The 20,170-nt window shown below is 36.9% G+C and overlaps 2 protein-coding genes across 2 annotated transcripts; one reads left to right on the top strand and one right to left on the bottom strand.

The window, feature by feature from the left end:
• Positions 1–216: 216 nt before the first annotated feature.
• kcnv2b (potassium channel, subfamily V, member 2b) lies at positions 217–5,849 on the bottom strand. The gene is made up of 2 exons (XM_079814984.1): positions 4,401–5,849; positions 217–1,831 (listed from the first exon to the last, which is right to left on the bottom strand). The coding sequence occupies exons 1-2, from the start codon at positions 5,706–5,708 to the stop codon at positions 1,559–1,561; spliced, it is 1,581 nt and encodes a 526-aa protein (XP_079671110.1). The 5' UTR covers positions 5,709–5,849; the 3' UTR covers positions 217–1,558.
• A 3,022-nt stretch (positions 5,850–8,871) lies between these two features.
• Positions 8,872–14,760, top strand: rchy1 (ring finger and CHY zinc finger domain containing 1). The gene is made up of 8 exons (XM_079814983.1): positions 8,872–8,945; positions 9,366–9,485; positions 10,993–11,108; positions 11,244–11,322; positions 11,410–11,513; positions 12,082–12,111; positions 12,349–12,469; positions 14,047–14,760. The coding sequence occupies exons 1-8, from the start codon at positions 8,892–8,894 to the stop codon at positions 14,230–14,232; spliced, it is 810 nt and encodes a 269-aa protein (XP_079671109.1). The 5' UTR covers positions 8,872–8,891; the 3' UTR covers positions 14,233–14,760.
• The last annotated feature ends 5,410 nt before the right edge of the window (positions 14,761–20,170 follow it).

The raw sequence follows: 20,170 nt of genomic DNA, 5'->3' as shown, positions 1-20,170 counted from the left end.
GTCATATTTTATGGAATGTATCTTCAATTAACGAGTGAAAATGGTTCCAAGTAAATCAGACTCTTACACAAAAAATGCAATATTGTGTGCCAGGGTCCAGGGAGCAAGAAAATAATGTATTAAAAGATTCACAGTTTTCACAGCTTTCTTACTAAAAGAATCAGAAATTAGATCATGTAGAGCTTTACATCTTCAAGAAAAAGGGTGAAGACATTTGGCTGACTCTTACAAAATGTAAACTTTATAAAACATATAGCCAAGAACAAAATAAGATTGAAGCAACAAAAAAAAAACATCAAAATCTTCTCTCTCATGTGTATAACCAAGAATAACATTTTCATATTTCAGACTTAAGAGATACCACAAAAAAAACTTAAAATGTTTTTCTAGAGATTCTTAGTAAACTCACGATACCAGTGTGTGAGTATTAAATCACTATTCGTCACACTATTCGTGTTGTGACAATAGCAAATGTGTTTCCAGCTCCCATTATTCACATTAACACATTAGTACAAAACCACCTCAAGCGAGTGTAAATTTTTTTTTGCGAATTAAGGGTTTTTTTTTCTCTCAAAATTTGCCATTTCCATCACTTGTTTCTGATGCGATACTTTAAAATGCGTGATGGAAACAGCTATAATTTGACCTAACTGAACCCAAAGGCTTATGTGGTCTCAGAGAAATTGCTGCGAACAAATAAGGAATTGCTCAGTCTCTGGAGGCTAAATACAGCGTTAATTCAATTGGACACGTCATGGGAACTTTGTAAATTAGATTAATGCTATATATAAATTAGATTAATCTTCTATTGTGGTTGTCAGTCAGGTCGAGTTTAAAGGGGCAGGTGAGGTTAGAAGTTGAACCTATTTTCACCAAGTGCAACATGTTTGTTGGTCCTGGAACAACATTCCAATCCACAAATCAGATTTGAGGGATTTTATGTCAAGTTTAGGCTTACAACCAGGGTTAGGTGCTTCTACATCAGTGTTATTTACCTATCATTTCCCTCTGATTTTTTAGGGATAACTTTGGGTATGGGGTGGGGATATGGTTAGGACTACATTTTTGGACAGGAATGTTGATCAAGGAACGCGTGGCTAACTCGGCTAAATCAGGACGTGCAAGGAAGATTGTCAACTATAAGGATAATGCAGGTCAGCGTCAGTGTTATGTGGCTAAATGTGCTTCTGTAACCAGGAAAACCCCCCCAAAATAATTAAAAGAATAGAACTACTGTGGAATCGAATTACAAAAACATTGTCCAAACATTAAAATGTACTTTATTGCTGTACAACTTCATTACCAAAGATGTTCATGCCATGAAATCTGAACAATCGATAATGCTCAAAGAACAGGAGATGAGGAATAACAGACTGTACGTACTGTATGTACCACTTGTTGTTACTTAATACTTGTGTTTGAAAATGTCATCATTTGGCACTTTTACATAAGAGGCTTTTTCGAAAATGATCCCATTCAGAAAAGATTCAGTACATCTTAACAATTCCAAAACAATAAAATAATGTGCACATTTTTGGGAACTCAATTTCACTAGTGTCTATGAAACATTAGTGTCATTAGTTTCGATGCAGCCACACTCTTTTAGTTTCTTCTTTGCTCTCAGGATGAAGTTAACCTTCCCTCTGTTTTTCATGTTGGAAGTGTATTCGTGAGACTTCAGTTTGGCGTAGTAATCCGAGAACTTGTTGAAGAGCATGGAGATTGGAAGGCCATTCAAAATGATCCCAAAGGAAATGCAGCCAAAGGCAAACATCCGCCCCAAAAGGGTCTCTGGATACATGTCACCATAGCCTACAGTAGAGATGCTCACCTGGAATGAGAAGTTATTGGTAAACTAATCAAAATATATAATTTGCACAACCTCATGTTGTTGCAAACCCCTATGACTTTCTTTCTTCCATAGAAAACCAAAGGAGAAGTTTAACGGAATGTCGCACAATTAAAAGTGGATGGGGACCATGAGTAGGCAAAATGACTTGTGCACCATTTTCCAAGTCTGAAATAGAGGTATAATAGATTTCACTGAAAATCATGATTGACAAACATGGTCATCTTTCACTTTTATTGTATGGAAAAGAGCAGCATGGATATTATGCTATAGAGAGCAATAATGCCCGTCCACTTTTTCAGCGGCCTTGGTTCCTTAAGTATGTTTCCCATAGGGATTTAAAAAATAATAATCTTTGTAAAAGAGTTATAAGCCATGCACCAAACCAAAGGTGAATCACAGCATTTGGCAAGGCAAGTTTATTTATATAACACATTTCATACACAATGGTAATTCAAAGTGCTAATGAATTAAAATAATGTGAACATAAAATAAATAAAGATACCATGTATAAGAATTAAAATTAAAAACAAGGATTCCTAACTGCCTGATTCTCTAAATTTGGGGTACCTCTATCTGAGATGGAAGAGCAATGTCTCCTGGACCTTACAAGTGGGTCCAGGACGGGCTCCTGTAGGGGACGTTACTATGCCCCGCAGGGCAAAGGTACAAAATTGTGGGAAAGATTAGGGAAAGAGCTACAATCCCATAAAGCATTGGAAAAGACATAATCAAATTAAAAACAATGGAGAAATATAGCACTATTCAATTAAAGATGCTTATATATACATACATAAAGGGCTTGACATTAACACCTGCCAGATGTGGGTGGATTTCAGCTGTGGCGTGTAACGCAGTCACTCCTACTAGCCACTTTGGTGGGTTGCAATTTATATATATATATATACATTTTTCCATTAATAAACTAAGTGCAATGTAGTGCTGTCAAAAATGTAAATTTTTCAATACATATCAATACTGAAATATCTGAAACACTTCCAATACTCATTTTCCACAAAATAGACACACTATACCAGCTGCAGTTCTTCTCTTATCTCTCCGACAGTGAGTTACACACAAACCCACCTCCACTCACTCGCTCATTCATTTGCTCCAGATGAATTACAGATGTTACAGGGCTTGGATTTCGGAGTGGGATTGCGCACAATTACTCATTCACACCCAAAGTGCAAATACATGCAAAATAATGTCAAAATGTCGGTCTTGGCAAGTATCCACATAAACACAGTTTTAAGTGAACGTAAACCGATGAGAAAGAAAATATGCGTAACAATGTAATGGATCCGTGCTTTAGGTCTTAAAGTGACAGCAGCCTAATATACCTGCTGCCAAATTATTAGATAATAAAAATATCTATATGGAAGTTTTTCCCCATGGTATTGATGTCAAAATTGTGGCCAGTGAAAATGCTGAGTGACAAGTAACTTTTGAAAACCACAAGCCACAGTGGCTGGTGAGCAAAAGAGTGTACACTAAAAAGTAATTCAGGGGACCTGTTACCACAACTTAAATAAATGCATGGTTGCAAGTTAAAAAGTTCTGGTTGGAGTTCTGTTGACACAATTATGTTGATCATTACATCAACTTAATATCGTCTGTAATTTAAACTCAGATTTCTGTGTTAATTGGCTTTTTATTTTATTTATTAGGTTGTAGTAACTTAAAGAAATTGTCTTGATAACTTCAGAAATAAGGCAGTGGATTTCTAGTTAATTTATTAGTTTTTTAGTCAAGGGAAAGACCTGTTTGTGTTTAATGCTGTTATGTTATGTTAATCCGTAATGTTGAAGTTTTGGTGGTTACTACTGTACTGAAGAGTAGATACATGAACGTAAACACTACATTGATCTCTATAAGCAATGACTGCGCTAATGCCAGTGGCAAGTAATATATTACTCGTTCATTAAATATACTAGTTAATAAGTTATGTTAGCATGTGCTATGATAGCTGTTGATTTGAACTGAAATAGATAAGATTAATTGGTTCCAGGGCTACAACTCTGGTAGTTGGAGCGACTTAATTTTTTTTGTAATAATTAAAAAAAATGTGTTTATGCTACAAATTATTAAGTTCCTCTGACTCAATGTAGCTTGTTGGTTGAATGTAAATTCACTAAAAATTGTAATAACTCTAAGAAAAAATATGCAAACTGTTTTTTGTTGTTGAGTCAACACATTTTTTAGAGTGAGGAGACTGACTCTTATCACCTCATTTGCAGTGCTTCATGAGAGTGGGCGGCCACTAAAAAGTTATTTTGGCACGATTTTCTTGTTGCGATTCTGATTCGTAGCATGGGATCATTCTCTGGCGGTATCATGGTTAATGCCATTTTTCACCAGGAATTCCACAGAAGGTTTATCGTTCAAAGTCAATTCCCCTAAGGAGAAAAAGATCTCCTAATATCTCCTTTTGTGTTTTCCACAGAAAAAAGAAAGTGATCCTGGTTTTAAAAGACATTAGGGTGAGTACTGACTGAGTAACATCATCTATATCATATATGCATGATTAATAGAAATAATGTTTACTTACAGATGCCCACCACCAAGAATGTGGAATACTGGTAAAGTTGGTATTAGGGACGTCGTGTTCGACACTATAAACCATGGCAGAGAATGTGAAGATCCCCATGGCAATAAAGAGAAAGAGACATCCCACCTGCTGATAGCACTGCCTCAACGTGAAGCCAAACGCTTTCAGCCCCGTGGAGTGGCGTGCCAGTTTCAGAACCCGAAAAATACGCATGAGTCGCATGATTCGCAGCACTTGTCCAACCTTGCTCACCCGACCTACAGTCTCCATGTCAGCATTTTGGTTCCCTGAACCAAAGGTCTCAAATCCCTCAAGAGCGAACTGCAGAAACTGCGGTAGGATGGCCAGGAGGTCTACTGCGTTCAGTATGCTCTTAACGAAGCAACCGATATCTGGGGTTGAAACCAGACGCAACAGGTACTCAGCGGTGAAGAAGGTTATGCACACAGTCTCTACAAACTCTCCGTATGTCTTGCCAATTAACTGGTTAGTAGATGCCATGTTCTCCATTTCTACTACCGTAGTCAGAGTCATGGTAACCAGCGACACCAGCACAAACACACTCGAGGCGACCGCCATGAGTTTGGCCGGCACCGAGGAGAACGGTTTCTCCATGAAGTTCCAAAGTGACCGTCGCATCTCGCCGAGAAACATGCTGTCGAATGCCTCCTCGTTTTCTTCGATTTCCATCTCTGCCTCCAGTTCCTTCTGAACTTTGAGCTGTTCGCACAACTCGTCATGCTTCTCCTCGAGCAGGATTCGACAGCACCGCTGAGAGTATTTGATTCGAACGCCCCAATAATTGATCTCCTCCAAGAAGTTCCTCGGACAGAGCTCGTCCTTGATCCACAGCACACCGGTCCTGTAGAAGTTGAAGATGCTGTTGAAGACGTCTGGATCTCGGTCGAAGAAATATTCGTTGTCCTTCACGACGTAGTCATCGCAGAGGTTCAGCTTCATGTTGAGGTCAGTGTAGGTGGCCAGACGGCCAATTCTGCTCTGCGGGTATCTCGCTGCCATTTTGTAGGTGATGCGGTAGGACTTTCCTCCAACGTTGAGGTTGAGCGAGCAATTCCTGCTTGGTGATAGGCTGGTAAACCATAAAGAAGGCTCAGAATGCCTCTCAACCTCCTCATCGTCGACATCACCAGAGATGTCATAGATATCCGTCTGTAGTTCGCTTAAAGAGCTCCACTGTTTCACCAAACACTCTTTAGCGAACGGGACGCCGTCGTCTGTTGACTCAGAGGTTGCTAGTTTGCAGTTGGGAAAGAGGCTCTGTCTCCTGTTTCTCTGGTAGCTGAACATCCTCTCAGTCCTCCGCTATCCTCCTAGAGGAGGATAGCAACTGTAAAGCGTGCCTGTAAATCTCAGAGCTTTACTGATGGGAAATCTACCCTATTTAAGTGTAAAGAGACTGGCAGGAGGAAGCACCAGTGCTCTAATGCCGTGTATAAGGAGCTAAGAGTTCAACTTAAATGACATTATCCGTTAAGCTTTTACTTGAGGGTGGCGTCTGCTTTGGATTCTTTGAAGTGGCTCGCTTTCCAATGAATGAATGCTCTTCTTACCAACTTACCTAGACAAGACCCCTTTCGACATCCAACGGCTTGTTCATAAACTGCTTCTAAACTATGGGTATCTTTATCTAGTTCATGATAAATAGGTATTTACCAGACTAAAGGATAATGATAGTAACATTTAAACTAGCAGCCAAACATAAGTAAATGGACTTTCATGAAGTAATTCATGAATGAAGGAAACTGTCACATGATCCTTCAGAAAGTATTGTCAATGTTGAAAACATTTTTTGCTGCTTAATATTTTTCGTGGAAACTATGATACACTATTCAAAAGTTTCATTTAAATTAATACTTTTACTCAGCAAGGACACATTAAATAGATCAAAGTGACAGTAAAGACATTTATAATGTTATTAAATATTTCTATATAAAAAAAAATATTTTGAACTTAGATATATATATATAACGTTATATAAAACTGGTGAAGATTAATGGAGGTTCAAAAATGTGATCTCTTTGAATAACATGCAGTGTTTATCTGCTTTCAAAAACAAAATTCAAATAGGCATGAATCTCGAGTTGTAAACATTGGAAAGAGCAGGAGAGATAATGCAAAGTCACCTAAGGTAACCGGGTCACTAAGACCTTCGAGATCTAGGTTTCAACCCGATCTCATGAGAAAACGTACAATGTGATGTGTATCGAAAATATATGAAAGAATTAATTTGTATGTATCTATTCAGTAACTTGTGTTAAGATATACTAGGCCTCTATAAGGTTTTCTCTTCTTTAGAAATAATCCATATACACTTCTCTATTGTATTCTATTTGGTTTGATTCTTGTTTTATAACTTAAAAACAGTTTTTTCCATGTAAAAGTCTAATGGGATGTAACAAAGAATCAATGCACAAATAATCCACTATATAAAACAAATAATAGTGCCATCAAACACATCCACATCTCTCCAGATCTCAAGGGCATCTGAGAGAGAGAGAAAAGAACCGAGCATGTTAGCAAGTTTTACAATATCAAGTCCTAAAGTGGAGCTTAATAAATCATGTTTTCAGATGTAACATGAATATACTTACATCTTCAGTGGCTTATAGACTCTTAAGGGCTTAAACCCACAGAAAATCAGATTAAGCAATAATTTCAGGAAAGACAATGGGCAAGTTTTTAATCTTAGAGCGGCAGATGCTGCCACCGTCTGTCACCGTGCTCAGTTCGTGACAAACAGTGAGGCAGAGTGATGAAGCCAATCAGTATTTATATGGAAAGAAGCCAATGGGCAAATTTGGCCAGGATGCCGGGGTTACACCCCTACTCTTTTTGAAGGACATAGTGGGATTTTTAATGACCACAGAGAGTCAGGACCTCGGTTTAATGTCTCATCCGAAGGATGGTGCTTTTTGACAGCATAGTGTCCCTATTGGGGCGTTAGGACCCACACCGACCATAGGGTGAGCACCCCTGCTGCCCTCACTAACACCTCTTCCAGCAGCTACCCTACCCTGCATCCCAATGTGCCTACTATCCACCCTAAATAGAATTGAATATAACTCATGACACATACTATTTTGGATGGATAGTATGCACATCGCAGGCCTAGTTTCCCCAGGCTTAACCCTGTTTAGCTTCAGTCGGCAACTTGGGCTACAGGGTGATATGAAATTTTGGGCTGCTTATCTTGGCCAAGGCACTTCTATAAAAGATATTTTTATTCTCAGTGAGCTTAAAGATATTGAAATGGGTGTGATTTTATTTGCAGTTCATCTAATAAAGGATTTGTCCACCAAATGATATTTGCAATATTGATGATTTTATATAAAAACAAAAGGACAAATAAGTAATAGGGCACAACTGGGCTAAAGGCTCCACCGGGTAAAAGGCCACTTTGATTTCATTTTCCTCTAAACCACTAGACAAAAACTTGTCTCAGCACTTTCCAAAACTTCCGCTTTTCAAGATGCACGCGGAAATTTGTCTGATCTTTGACGCGGGCAGCAGCGCAAAGTTGATTCTGCTCTAATTTGATCTAATATTTGAGGTTTTAAATTTTTTTGTAGATTTAAGTAGCAAATAAGAATTGCTACAATTATTGAATATATTTAGAGACAAAGGTCTTCTTAATGATTTTCAGTTTTGTTCAAGGTAATTAAGCCAACAGTTTTTCAATAACGGGAGAATATGTAAAAGGGAAAAAAAAAAGAAGAAAATGTAAAAGTATGGTATTTGGGGTAAAAAGCGCACCTGCTGTTGAGGTTCTAAAGGCACCATATTTAACATGATAATAAATAGTTATTTACTTTCCCATTTGTTGACATGACATGGTGGTTAGATTCATATTGTAAATATCATATATTAAGTTGGGTGTCCACCTTAGAGATAATTACCATATTTATAATGAAAATATGATATTAATCATATCATATAATAAAATATCATGTATTGTTACTACTGTAAATCTATATTAAATTATTATGGTATCTCCTTCAATGCTTTCAGCATATTTACTTTTTAAAATTATTTTGTTTCAAGCCTTTATTAACATATTTTAATAGCATTTTTATTGAACAAAAATTTATTATTTTATTTATCAAAATAAACAGAAAATAGTTCAAACTTTGCTAAAGGGATTGTTTTGAACAAGTATTAACTTAGACATTTATAAGATTTTCAAACAAATGAACCACTTTTATGATTTATTTTCACACACAATCTGTTGCTCCCTAAATGTTCAATACGAATATACACATATATAAACAATATACAAACATAATTTATATATATATATATATCTGCAATCATATACTATGGGAGTAATGAAACGCACATTTTGTGTGGCTTTAGCCCTTTGTACCCTACAAATCTGTATCATTAAAAAATATATAAAATTAAAGCTAGCCGCTAAGAAACCCATGGAGCTGACTGACTGTTAAATAAAGTTCCCTCGCATTTGAATGAAACATGGCCGCGACTGAAGCTGGATGTGAGCATTATGTTCGCAGCTGTTTGTTAAAAGTAAGCGATATTTAATTACGCGTTGTGTTCACATATGCTTGCCAATGTCAATAAGTTAGCATGATTGTTTGGGTAAATTTCAGTGATCGCACGGTAACGTGTGATTGAAACAAATGCAATTAGCATATAGCTAACTATTAAACCCATTGACTATTTTTTATGTTTAATATAAGATTGCTTTGCTTTATGAAGTTAAAATGTTAATTATCGTTGGTTTAAAGGCAACAAATAAGGTTCGTTTAGACGTGTTGCTTTACTCAAAGATATAGCATTTTTTAGTTTTTGTACTTGCAACATATTGTGAAGTATGTCAGTAGAGACTGTAGATAGTGTTTGATGTGTTTGCTATATAATATATGCGGACTGTTGTATGTGCATTGATGGTGATGGATTATGTATTTGTGGTGTGTCTCTCTGCAGGCGCCCTGCTGTGGGAAGTTTTATGTTTGCAGACTCTGTCATGACGGTGAAGAGAACCATCAAATGGACCGATTTAAGGTCCGAGAGGTCAAATGTGCAGCATGCAATACTATTCAAGAGGTAAAGTCATATTTAAGCTTAGCTCTGAACACATCACAGAATTTGTGATTCTCATAAAACCTGTCAAGATGTCTGGGTATTATTTCTGGATAATATTTTGCCACAAAAGCGAAAGAATGAATAAACTGTCTTTGTAATGTATTATAATTACATACGTATAATTCATTGCCATTCACACACACACATTTTACATTTTTTTTGTAAAATAGAAAAGTTGTAGACATCATAGAAGTCACCGAGCACCAAAAACAAACAGCAGCCGCCTTTACAGTTCCTCCTGAACCAAGAACAACTAGCTTGTGCTGCGTTCATGTCATAACCGTAATTACAAGATGGCAACCCGTGACGGAGCTGTTCACATCCTCAGACTCGGACTTGTGCGTTTTTGTGTCAACACTATCAATGCCGAAATGCAGCAGTCAGGCGGTACAACTAGAGCTCTGTAAGTTTACGTTAATTATTAATGTAATGTTACGTGCTTTTAAGCCCGGGACACACCAAGCTGTTTTTAAGCGTCGGAGGAGGCGTGGCTCTGAAGGCCGGGTGTGGTCTTAAGCTTTCAAAGCTAGCTTGCTATTGCTAGCCTCTCTGAAAATTGCCTACCCTACCTTTTAAAGGGTAACTTCAGTGATTTACCATTAGGGTTTGTATCAGTAGAAACCCGGCAGTATATTCAAATTATGGTACTTTCCCCCCTCATATCCACCTGAGACGAGAGAATTATGCATTTTATTTCTGGAAAAAATCCTCAGATGACGCAAATATCGTCATTTTGCGTCATCTGAGGATTTTTTGGCCAGAGGCTAGAGACTACAGCCACTAGCTGGAGCTGTTCCGCATGTTATCAAACCGCCCATAGGGGAGAGATCTCACACACAGAACGTAACACACAGACGGCCGAACGGACAATCATAATAACGGAGCGAGGTGCCGAGTAAAGTGAGTGTTTCAACTTTTCAATGAATTCCTGTGATAGTTTAGCTTCCATATGCGATCTGAAAACATGCCAGACTGGCGCTTAACGTTACCTCAGCTCTGCTCAGCTCTTCGTGATGAATGAAATCTGACACTGCTGCGTCTGTGCCGTGACTTTTGTTCGGCTCACTCACACTTTATTGAAAAGACACGTTCAGTTTTTAATTGTAGTGTTTATTCTCTAACTGAACGAAATGATTGTATTACTATGAAGATCAAAACGAAGGTATGCCGACGGTATCAAAATGAAGGTATGCAGTGGCTTTGTAGGGCAGCGAAACAAGTGCATTCTGGGAGTTGTTGTCTTTCATCCACATGAGACAAAAATACATTTTCTGTCTTTTCTCAGTCTAGAAGGCACCAAATTCAAAAATAATTTCACATTTCTACTGCATAAATGACCCAGTTTAAATACAAAGCTTAATGCTAAATCACTGAAGTAACCCTTTAATACAAAATGTATAAATAATTTTTCTTATTGCTTTTAAGCTCTGATAACATTTTAAACTCTTGTGCATTTTATGTTCATCAGGCTCAACAGACATGTAAAGAATGTGAAGTGAAGTTTGGGGAGTATTACTGTGACATCTGCCATCTATTTGACAAAGACAAGAAGCAGTACCACTGCCAGCCCTGCGGGATATGCAGGTTCGCATGGCATTTACATTTATTAATGTAGCGCACACTTTCATTCAAAACATCTTACAAATGAGAGGTGCCTTCATTATTGAACCGAAGCAATACATTTGTAATTCTCACCTTCTTCTCCTCTATCACTTTTAGAATTGGCCCAAGAGAGAAATACTTCCATTGTACAAAGTGCAATTTATGTTTAGCCACTGATCTTAAAGATAATCACAAGGTATGACAAGTCTTCTCCTGATTCTTGTACGTTACTTAATCATTGTGTTGTTATTAGTGAAATATTAAGCAGTGCTTGTTGTTTCAGTGTGTTGAGAACGTCTCTAGGCAGAACTGCCCTGTGTGTATGGAGGACATCCACACGTCCAGAATAGGGGCTCATGTGCTCTCGTGTGGCCATCTGCTACACAAGTGAGTGTTTGATAATCTGTTATGTTAAGAGCGGTCACACTACACTTTTCGCTCCATTGACTTCCATTCAAACACATACGAATGCCGGAAACGCAAGCTCAAGTGAAGACGTTTCACATTTCGCTGCTTAATAAAGCCCTTCTGAAGCGAAGTGGCACGTTTGTGTAAGAAAAATATCCATATTTAAAACTTTATAGATTAAAATAACTAGCGGTCAGTGGTCGGCAAGTTGACTTGTGCTAAAAGATGTGCGCATGTTTATTGACAAATGCAGAAGCGCAGAGGATAGAGCAAAACAAAACGCAGCATGGGGGGGGGGGTTACTCTTTTAGCGCATGTCGACTCGCTGCTGACCGCCAGAAGCTAGTTATTCAGCGAGAACCAATGAGGTTTGTTCTTGCATGTCAAGCAGGTTCGGTTGAGCTTGTGTTTATGTTCGCTGATCAGTGTTTGTGTGTGAATAAAAGCCTAAATTAAATGTATCACTGTGTGTGTATCATCTGGTGCCCTGAACCATGTGGGCCATGTGATTTGATGTAAAAACACTTTTTTTGTTTGTTTCTTGCAGAACATGCTTTGAGGCCATGTTTAGAACTGGGTAAGGAATGTTGTTTTAGCGACTATTGTATTAATGATTTCTTATGACTTGTTGCTAATTCTGCATATTCATAGTGACATTTCTCTAACTGTCGAAGTGTCACAGCTATCTGATATACAATATCAGCCTCTCTAAACTGTCTACGTGTTGTGATCCTCATTGAACCAGTCATGGGCTTGTATAGGATAATGTTCAATGTTCGAGAGATGTGCTTACATCTGGCGGTCTGTCCCGCAGTGCTTACCGCTGTCCCCTGTGTATGCACTCGGCCTTGAACATGAAGGAGTTCTGGGAACAGAAAGATATGGAAATTGCCCAGACTCCCATGCCCACAGAGTACCAGGATACTACAGTGAAGGTAACAGAGCCTTCATTTGCATGTATTCACTAAGCAGACACTTTATCCCAATGGGCATGCAAATGAGGAGTAATGCAAACGCAAGCAGAAGTGAATATCTGTTAATGAGTCTGTAAGAGGTACTCCTACCCTGCAGTTGTAAAAGGAAGGTTCAGCTCAGATGTGGAGAAATCTGCTTTGCTCATTTCAATGTGAACCTCAATATAATAATTTTATTGTACAACATGTGGCCGTAGTAATTTAGTTTTTTCCCCTGGCATTTATAGAGTGACCTGAATTTTATTTGAATGTGTATATACTATTATAGTATTTATTAATATTATTTGATTAAGTTTTAATTTTAGTTTGTTCTTTTATCACTTTTATTAGTTTGAAAAGCTAAATATTTTAGTTAAGTATGTTATTGTTAGGTTTAGTAATAGTTTTTTTTAGTAATAGCTTCAGTTTTTTCAAGGCAACATTTAAAATTTTCATTAGAGTCTTTCATCTTTTATTTATATATATATATATATATATATATATATATATATAAATATATTACACACACACAAATATTAGTGCTGTCAAATATATTAATCGAAAAGAAAAAAATATATATGTATGAATGAATAAATAAATAAATATCATTTATTTAACACATAATAAATGTGTGTATGTATTTTTTTATTTAAAAAAATACTTTGTTATATATATGTATGTATGTGTGTGTGTATGTGTGTGTGTATGTGTGTGTGTATGTGTGTATGTATGTATGTGTATGTATGTGTATGTATATATATATGTGTATGTATATATATATGTATATATATATATATATGTATATATATATATGTATATATATATATGTATATATATATATATATATGTATATATGTATATATATATATATGTGTATATATATATATGTGTATATATATATGTGTATATATATATATGTATATGTGTAAAATAAAAAACCTCATTATATTTTTAATTATATTTGTAGGACTATTATGATTTTTATTGTTTTCATAACAATTAAGCACATTTCCTGTTATTCCCCAGTTCTCATTTCTGAGATAAAAATGGCATTCTCTGCTGTTATGCAAAAAATACAATAATAAAATAGTTATTTTTACCTTTTTATATATTCTATTTTTAGAATTGGCCTTTTAATTTATACTTTACTTAATAAAATGTCATTGTTATAGTACTTTTTATTGTTGTACAGGAAAGAAAATAATGGGAATGACAAAAAAGTGACCCTAAAAATTAAATTAAAAAATTACCCTAAAGTTGGCTTCATTCCTTCAATTGGCTTTATTTTCTTTACGCCTTATTTATTTTAAGGTACACTATGTAACTTTCCTTTGCTCAAAATGTACACCGTGAATCAATCTTACAAATTGTGTTTGGAAGTGTTCAGTGTTCTTCCGTAAGACGCTTGCAGTTTTGTTTATAAACGGACAAAAGTTAAATAGTGTACTTTTTAGTTTTTCCTTCGAAATTTTTTTTTTTTTACTGTGAAATATTTGTGAGATTTTCATCATGCATATACATTTTCACCAATAAGTCAACTTCACTCTGTTTGTTCGCAGATCATATGCAATGACTGCCAGGCTCATTGCACTGTGGCCTTCCACGTGTTGGGCATGAAGTGCAGCACCTGTGGCTCTTACAACACGGCACAGGACGGCGGGCTGATTGCACCCCCTGCTGTAGACGCACAACAGCCCGCGGAGCAGCCGCTTGAAGAGGAGACCGACACGCCGCACCACGAGTGACGTTTGGGCTCACAAATCCTCTCCCAGTTAAGCTTTTACACAACTGAAACTCTTTTCTCTCACTGCTTCTCACTGTACAACTGCTCTTTTTTGCTGGATTTATCTGGATGAGGACGGGGTTTTTTTTTTGAGCCACCTTTATTTTTCTGTGATGGAAACCAACTGTTCTAGTACAGTAGGATTTGCAACATACCTATTTCTTGAATTTTCCACATGCATTTTGTCATAACGAATGTTAGATAAACCCTTACTATGATCTGATTTGATTACTGAATCCTCATCATCCATCAAGAATATTCTTTTAATAATATTAAAAGTAAGGTGAGCTCAGATATTCAGTCAGGGACAGTGGACTCCATTGCCAGACTTTTGCTGATTTTTAAAACGATGTAATGCTATTTATTGCTTAATGCTGGGCAAACAAAACTGTAACTGTGTTACAAAAATAAAACCAAATGATCGTGTTGCGTATTATTATTTTTTAAATAAAAGAAAATTGAAGTTATCTTATGTTCCTAAAATTTCCTTCTAGAAAATGTCTTGTCCACTGTATTTTTTTCAGAAGTTTGTTTGGAGTGTGACTCCAGATATTATTGGTATTTGTAGGACAGACTCTCAGGCATATTTGAGAATGAAATTACTAGCTCTCAAAAACAACGGTGGCAAAACTTCATGAATTGCCGTCTGTGGGGTTTAAACCAGCTTTGTCAGATCATTACCCATTAGATTGCACCATCCTGTTATGATATGGCAGTATTAATAACTGCAGTATCTCCTGTTCCTGCAGCGGTGTGTTATTTGTGACCTTCACGTGTTGTGTTTGGCTGGCAGCAGTGAATGTTGAGCTCACCATCACTGAAAGGTTTGTGAAATACAAGTACATGCAGCTTTCAGTCGCAGGAGATGGTGCTTTTCTCAACCTGAAAGGTTATATTTGAGATGACAAACTACATCATTGATTTCAGAGTGGTGGTTATTGACACGCTTGTATTCAAAACTACCATGAATAATCAAGTCACCTTTATTTCTATAGCGCTTTTTTTCAAAGTTTGTTTCAAAGCAGCTTTACAGTGATAATAGGAAATGAATGGATGAGAGATTGTTTTGGCTGTACAGCAGCTTTAAAAAGTTACTGTCCAGCTAGTTATTTACTTTGGGGTCACTTACACGACACCATTTTCAACCAAAATAGAAAAACTCTCAATGCGTTCCGGCTGCTCATCCGCACGGCAACAGCGCCCGGCGGCTAGAGAACGTAAACCTTGAAACGTTTAGTCTATAGGCAAGCATGTTTGAATACGTACATGCGCAGCTGTTTTTAGTTGTTTCCGATCATTTCGGTAACATTTTCATCTGTACGGAGGGGAAGTGAAGGAGGCCTTAACTGGGGAGTCTTCAAACTTAGATGCCAAGGACCCCCAAATATGATGAACCTTCCTAAAATCCATTTATTTTTATGTACATCCATCTACTAAATATTTAAACAGTTGATAAATAGTGTGACAGAACTACTACATTGTTTCCCAACTTAAATTGGCTATTCATTTTGGTTGTATAAACCTGAAGAACATTTTCAATTGAAAATTATTTGAATAAGCAACTTTTACAATAAATGTATGTAAGCGGCATAGTGAGCAAGATAAAGGGGACTATAGTGAGAAACTCAATCAAGATACAAAGCAAACATATACAATTCTGGAATGTATACGGCAAGAAAGGAAAGCAACATTTAGAAATGAAACCGTTAGAATATTCAGTAGACTTTTTCCATTTTTGCTTGGTCTTTGTATTCTCTGAAATGTTCTGGGGACCCCAGATTGAAAACCCCTGGTCTAGTTGACACGGTCTCTGCTGACACTTCAGGGATGCATTGTGGGATAATCCAAGTAAGAAAACATTCAAATAGTGCTACTATACTAAATCTCAATGGAGATGTTCAGTATGTATTCCCGAGTCATGACACGTCGCAGGATACCTCAGGATTTTCCTTTTGGGTTTATAGCAGTGGTATTTACGAGTACCATATTGACTCAACAGTTCCCACAGTTTAAATGCAATTTATTTAGTAGTGTTCACAAGTAATAGGCTACAGTGTACACTGGTCAGAAATAAGGATAGAAATGGCTTCTGTTTGGCATTTTGCACACAAACGTTTAAAACATTCATGTCATCAGTCATTCAATAAATAACTGTTTTTGTTTATGAGTAATTGTCACTGAGCGAGTCCTACTAGGTAGGTGAAATAAAAACAAAAGTTTCAGAGCAGTTGTAAACAATGTTTGCATTCAGAACAGGTCCTTGGTTTCAGCCTAATAATAGACCCTTTTCACAGACTGATGACGTGTTTTAACGGTCATCAATATCGTAAATCCTGCAGTGTTTTTTGTATTTTCATTTAAAAAAAAATATATATGTACATTTATAACACTAATACTTTGTATTTTATTACTTTTGCATCAAATTACAATTAAAAAAAGCTACCGCTGCTGTGAGGGTGTTTAGTATGTTTAGTTAAATGAACATGTTTCTCTCTTTTCACTGCCGTTATCAATCTCACTCTATTTTTTCCCTCTTTCTGAAAGTTGTGAAATCACAACTGTGGCGTTTTTCTTTTGCTATGTGAGCAAATGGGCACACAGAAAAATATTGAATGTATTCTCTCGTTCACGGCTATAATATTTAACCCAACTATAACGACTTCAGCTCTGAGAAACCCGGAAATGTGAAAAGGGTCTATAGTCATACTTCACTGATTGGCCAGTTTTCACATGTATTTTGTGTATCTGTTTTCAAAATATACAGTAGTGTGTTTGTATTTAAATATTTTTTTTCCCACACAGTATTTGGCATTTTATTTTGATATTTCACCAGGTCCACTGTTTACTTTCAAAGCCCAGAAAGGTAGTAAAAAAACATTAAAATAGTGGATGACTCCAATGGTTCAACCTTTGACGAAAATACTTTTTCTGTGCAAAAACAAAAATAACTTTGACACAGACTGGAAAGAAATTGAATAGTCTCCTACTCCGTTTCCGTTGTAAAAACACACGCAGTGCTCACATGAACAGTATCGGAGGACTCTGCACTATTTACAATGGAAACTGTAGGAAACGTACACAAGCTAAAACAAAATTCGTTATTCTTAAAAAGTCGTTGTTTTTGCGCACAGAAAGTATTCTCATCGCTTCATTAAATTAAGGCTGAATCACTGGGGTCACATGGACCGTTTTACCGATGTCTTTACTACCTTTCTGAGCCTTGAAAGTGTTCATTAAATAGCCGTCTTTGGAGGGGTCAGAGAGCTCTCGGATTTCTTCAAAAATAGATGAACGAAGGTCTTACGGGTTTGGAACGACATGAGGGTGAGGAATTAATGACAGAATTGACATTTTTAGGTGAACTATCCCTTGAAATATATTTCAACTAGTAACAACAACAAAAAAATGTAGATGAAAAACAGCATTTTAACAAATGCATCAGATGAAAGTTAGACTGTAATTCTGAAGATAATTCAACTGCTGCTAAGAACAGTGAAAGGGATACAAGGTTGGTCAAGCCTGCTACAAACACCATCACATTTTTTTTTACTTGGCTTGTCTATACTTAAAATAGAAGCAAGCTGACTGAACTAAACGTTATCTCCTCTGGCAGGTTTCGGCTCCGGACTGGTGAGCGCTACCGTGTAACATTGTAGTTCTGGGGTGGTGACGTCTGGAGCCACGAGATCTGGTGCAGCAGTGACTGGCACAGCCGGCTGAAGAGGACCGAGGCTTGTATTCAGGTCCACCTCCACAACCTTTTGCTCCGTGTTGGCAGGGTGAGGCGAGGTCTGCGCCAGGCCTGGGGGTGCGGTATGGTCGCTGGTTTGGTGCAGGTCGTCCGGTCTCATGGTGTTCAGCGTAATGGGTTGTATTGTCTTTGTCAGTACTGTGATCTCCTCCGAAGAGCTCGACTCATTTGATTCAGAGGATTCAGAACTGGATAATGTCAGCCGGTGATATAGACTAACCTGTCAGAGGATTGTACATAGATAAGCAAATTTTTTGTTTTAAAAATAAATTGCAATTTCTTTAAAACGTTATACAGTGCTGTACAGTTACACAGACACACTGTACAAAGTGATCAGTTGACTTCATTTTTAAATAGTATTAGAAATAGTCTAATACCATTTCATGCATTCTGACTTATTTACACTGTTAACGAGTTGGATTCTCATGCTAAACATGGCCAAAATTTCAATGAGTTGGACAAATGACTGAGTATTTCTGCACCAAAAACACTCCTTCAGGATTCAAACAAGTTTCAGAAAGTTCGAGTATGGCCCTGTATGATGTCATAAAGGGCAGAATTGCTTGTATGGGCACTTCTCCCGGATGAGCGTGCGCGTACGTCAACGAGGTTAAAAGCGTTGTCAACATTCAACAATGTCACTAAAGAAGTGTGTTTCTGGTTGTGAGGGAAAGATAACCTTGTTCAGCTTCCCGAAAAAACCCAGCGTCCGGAGCAGCAACAGAGTTCTGCAAGTGTGTTTGTTTGTTCCCGGTCATGAATCGAATCCGCAGGCGGTGAGTGAAACTGCATCAAATGTCCGTTTTGTTGACAATCGGCGCGCAAGTGCATATAAATGTAAACATAAACGTATAGTGAATCAAAAGTTATCCAGGGATAATGCCGTGTGTGTGTTCGTGACTCTTTAGCTCCGCCCACTGCACGCCTCCAGGAGCTTGGCCGTTTTCAGAAAGAATCTTTTAAAACTAAAGACTCTTCTCAAGATCAACATGAGATTGGCAGAAACTGTGTTTTATGCACCCTTTAAGGAAACTTACTTTAAGTAAATAAACTGATTAAAAAAATGTAGTTATTGTGGAACTGTCAAGTTCACATAACTTCATTTCTCAATTACGCACGGTTCATTTACTTAAAGGGATAGTTCACCCAAAAATGAAAATTGTCATTTACTCATCAGTTGTTTCAAACCTCTATAAATCTTTTTCTTCTGCTGAACACAAAGATATTTTGAACAATGTAACCAAACAGTTGTGGGGCACTACTGACTTCCATAGTATTTTCTTTCCATACAAGTCAATGGTGCCCCACAAACAATCTTTAAAATGTCATCATTTGTGTTCAGCAGAAGAAAGAAATTCATACAGGTTTGGAACAACATGTGGTTGAGTAAATGATTAATTTTCATTTTTTTGGGTGAACCATCCCTTTAATAATCTTAAGGCAACGTGTCACTGTTTTTAAGTCAAGTCAACTGATCACTTTTTACTGTGTAAAACAAAAATGAAATAAGAAACCAAGTTAATAATTCAGAAAAACCCAAGTGTTTACAAAGAAGACTTTGAAAGATACATGTTTAAAACTTAAGACACATTTGTTTAGAGATAAAGGATCTAATCATTGCTAATCCATTTCACAAACTTAAGTGTGCAAGTAAATTCCATACAAAGTGGCAAGTGGGTAAGGAAACAAATACTGTATAAATTACCACAAAGTAAACGAGCTTAATATGAGAATGCATAAGTAAACAGTCAGGTTGTGAATATTAAAATATGAAGTGTTCTTACCGGTTTAGAAACAGTGAAAGACACTAAAATTAATCCAAACAGTGCTGGTCCCAAACCATCCATCTCTTATTAAACGTCTCTCCCTGTTAGAGAATGAAAACTGGTATAATGGACAATAAGATTACTAGTTAACATTACAAAAGGAACATGCTTTCAAAATCATGCAATATGAAAGTATAAATTGGTAAAATTACCTTGTTCAGGCTCCTCGGAATAAAAGAATATTTGCAGTATGACAGTCTTGCACTTAAAGTGGAACAGAACCGAGTGCATTTATACAAGATTAAGTTTTCCACGCATAGACAAATTTACATTTGGTGTCAAATCTTTGATTGGTTTATGCTCCTTTTCTCTGTAATTTCGCA

Source organism: Gobio gobio (genome assembly GCF_949357685.1).
Source record: "Gobio gobio genome assembly, chromosome: 4".
Classification (NCBI taxonomy): Eukaryota; Metazoa; Chordata; class Actinopteri; order Cypriniformes; family Gobionidae; genus Gobio; species Gobio gobio.
This window is presented reverse-complemented; position numbering and strand designations above follow the sequence as displayed.

Excerpts from the sequence above, each read along its gene's own strand:
- rchy1 (XM_079814983.1), top strand. The coding sequence starts at position 8,892 with ATGGCCGCGACTGAAGCTGGATGTGAGCATTATGTTCGCAGCTGTTTG. Across the intron at positions 9,486-10,992 it reads CATGCAATACTATTCAAGAG|GCTCAACAGACATGTAAAGA; the intron begins GTAAAGTCATAT and ends TATGTTCATCAG. Across the intron at positions 11,109-11,243 it reads CAGCCCTGCGGGATATGCAG|AATTGGCCCAAGAGAGAAAT; the intron begins GTTCGCATGGCA and ends TATCACTTTTAG.
- kcnv2b (XM_079814984.1), bottom strand. The coding sequence starts at position 5,708 with ATGTTCAGCTACCAGAGAAACAGGAGACAGAGCCTCTTTCCCAACTGC. Across the intron at positions 1,832-4,400 it reads ATTCTTGGTGGTGGGCATCT|GTGAGCATCTCTACTGTAGG; the intron begins GTAAGTAAACAT and ends TTCTCATTCCAG.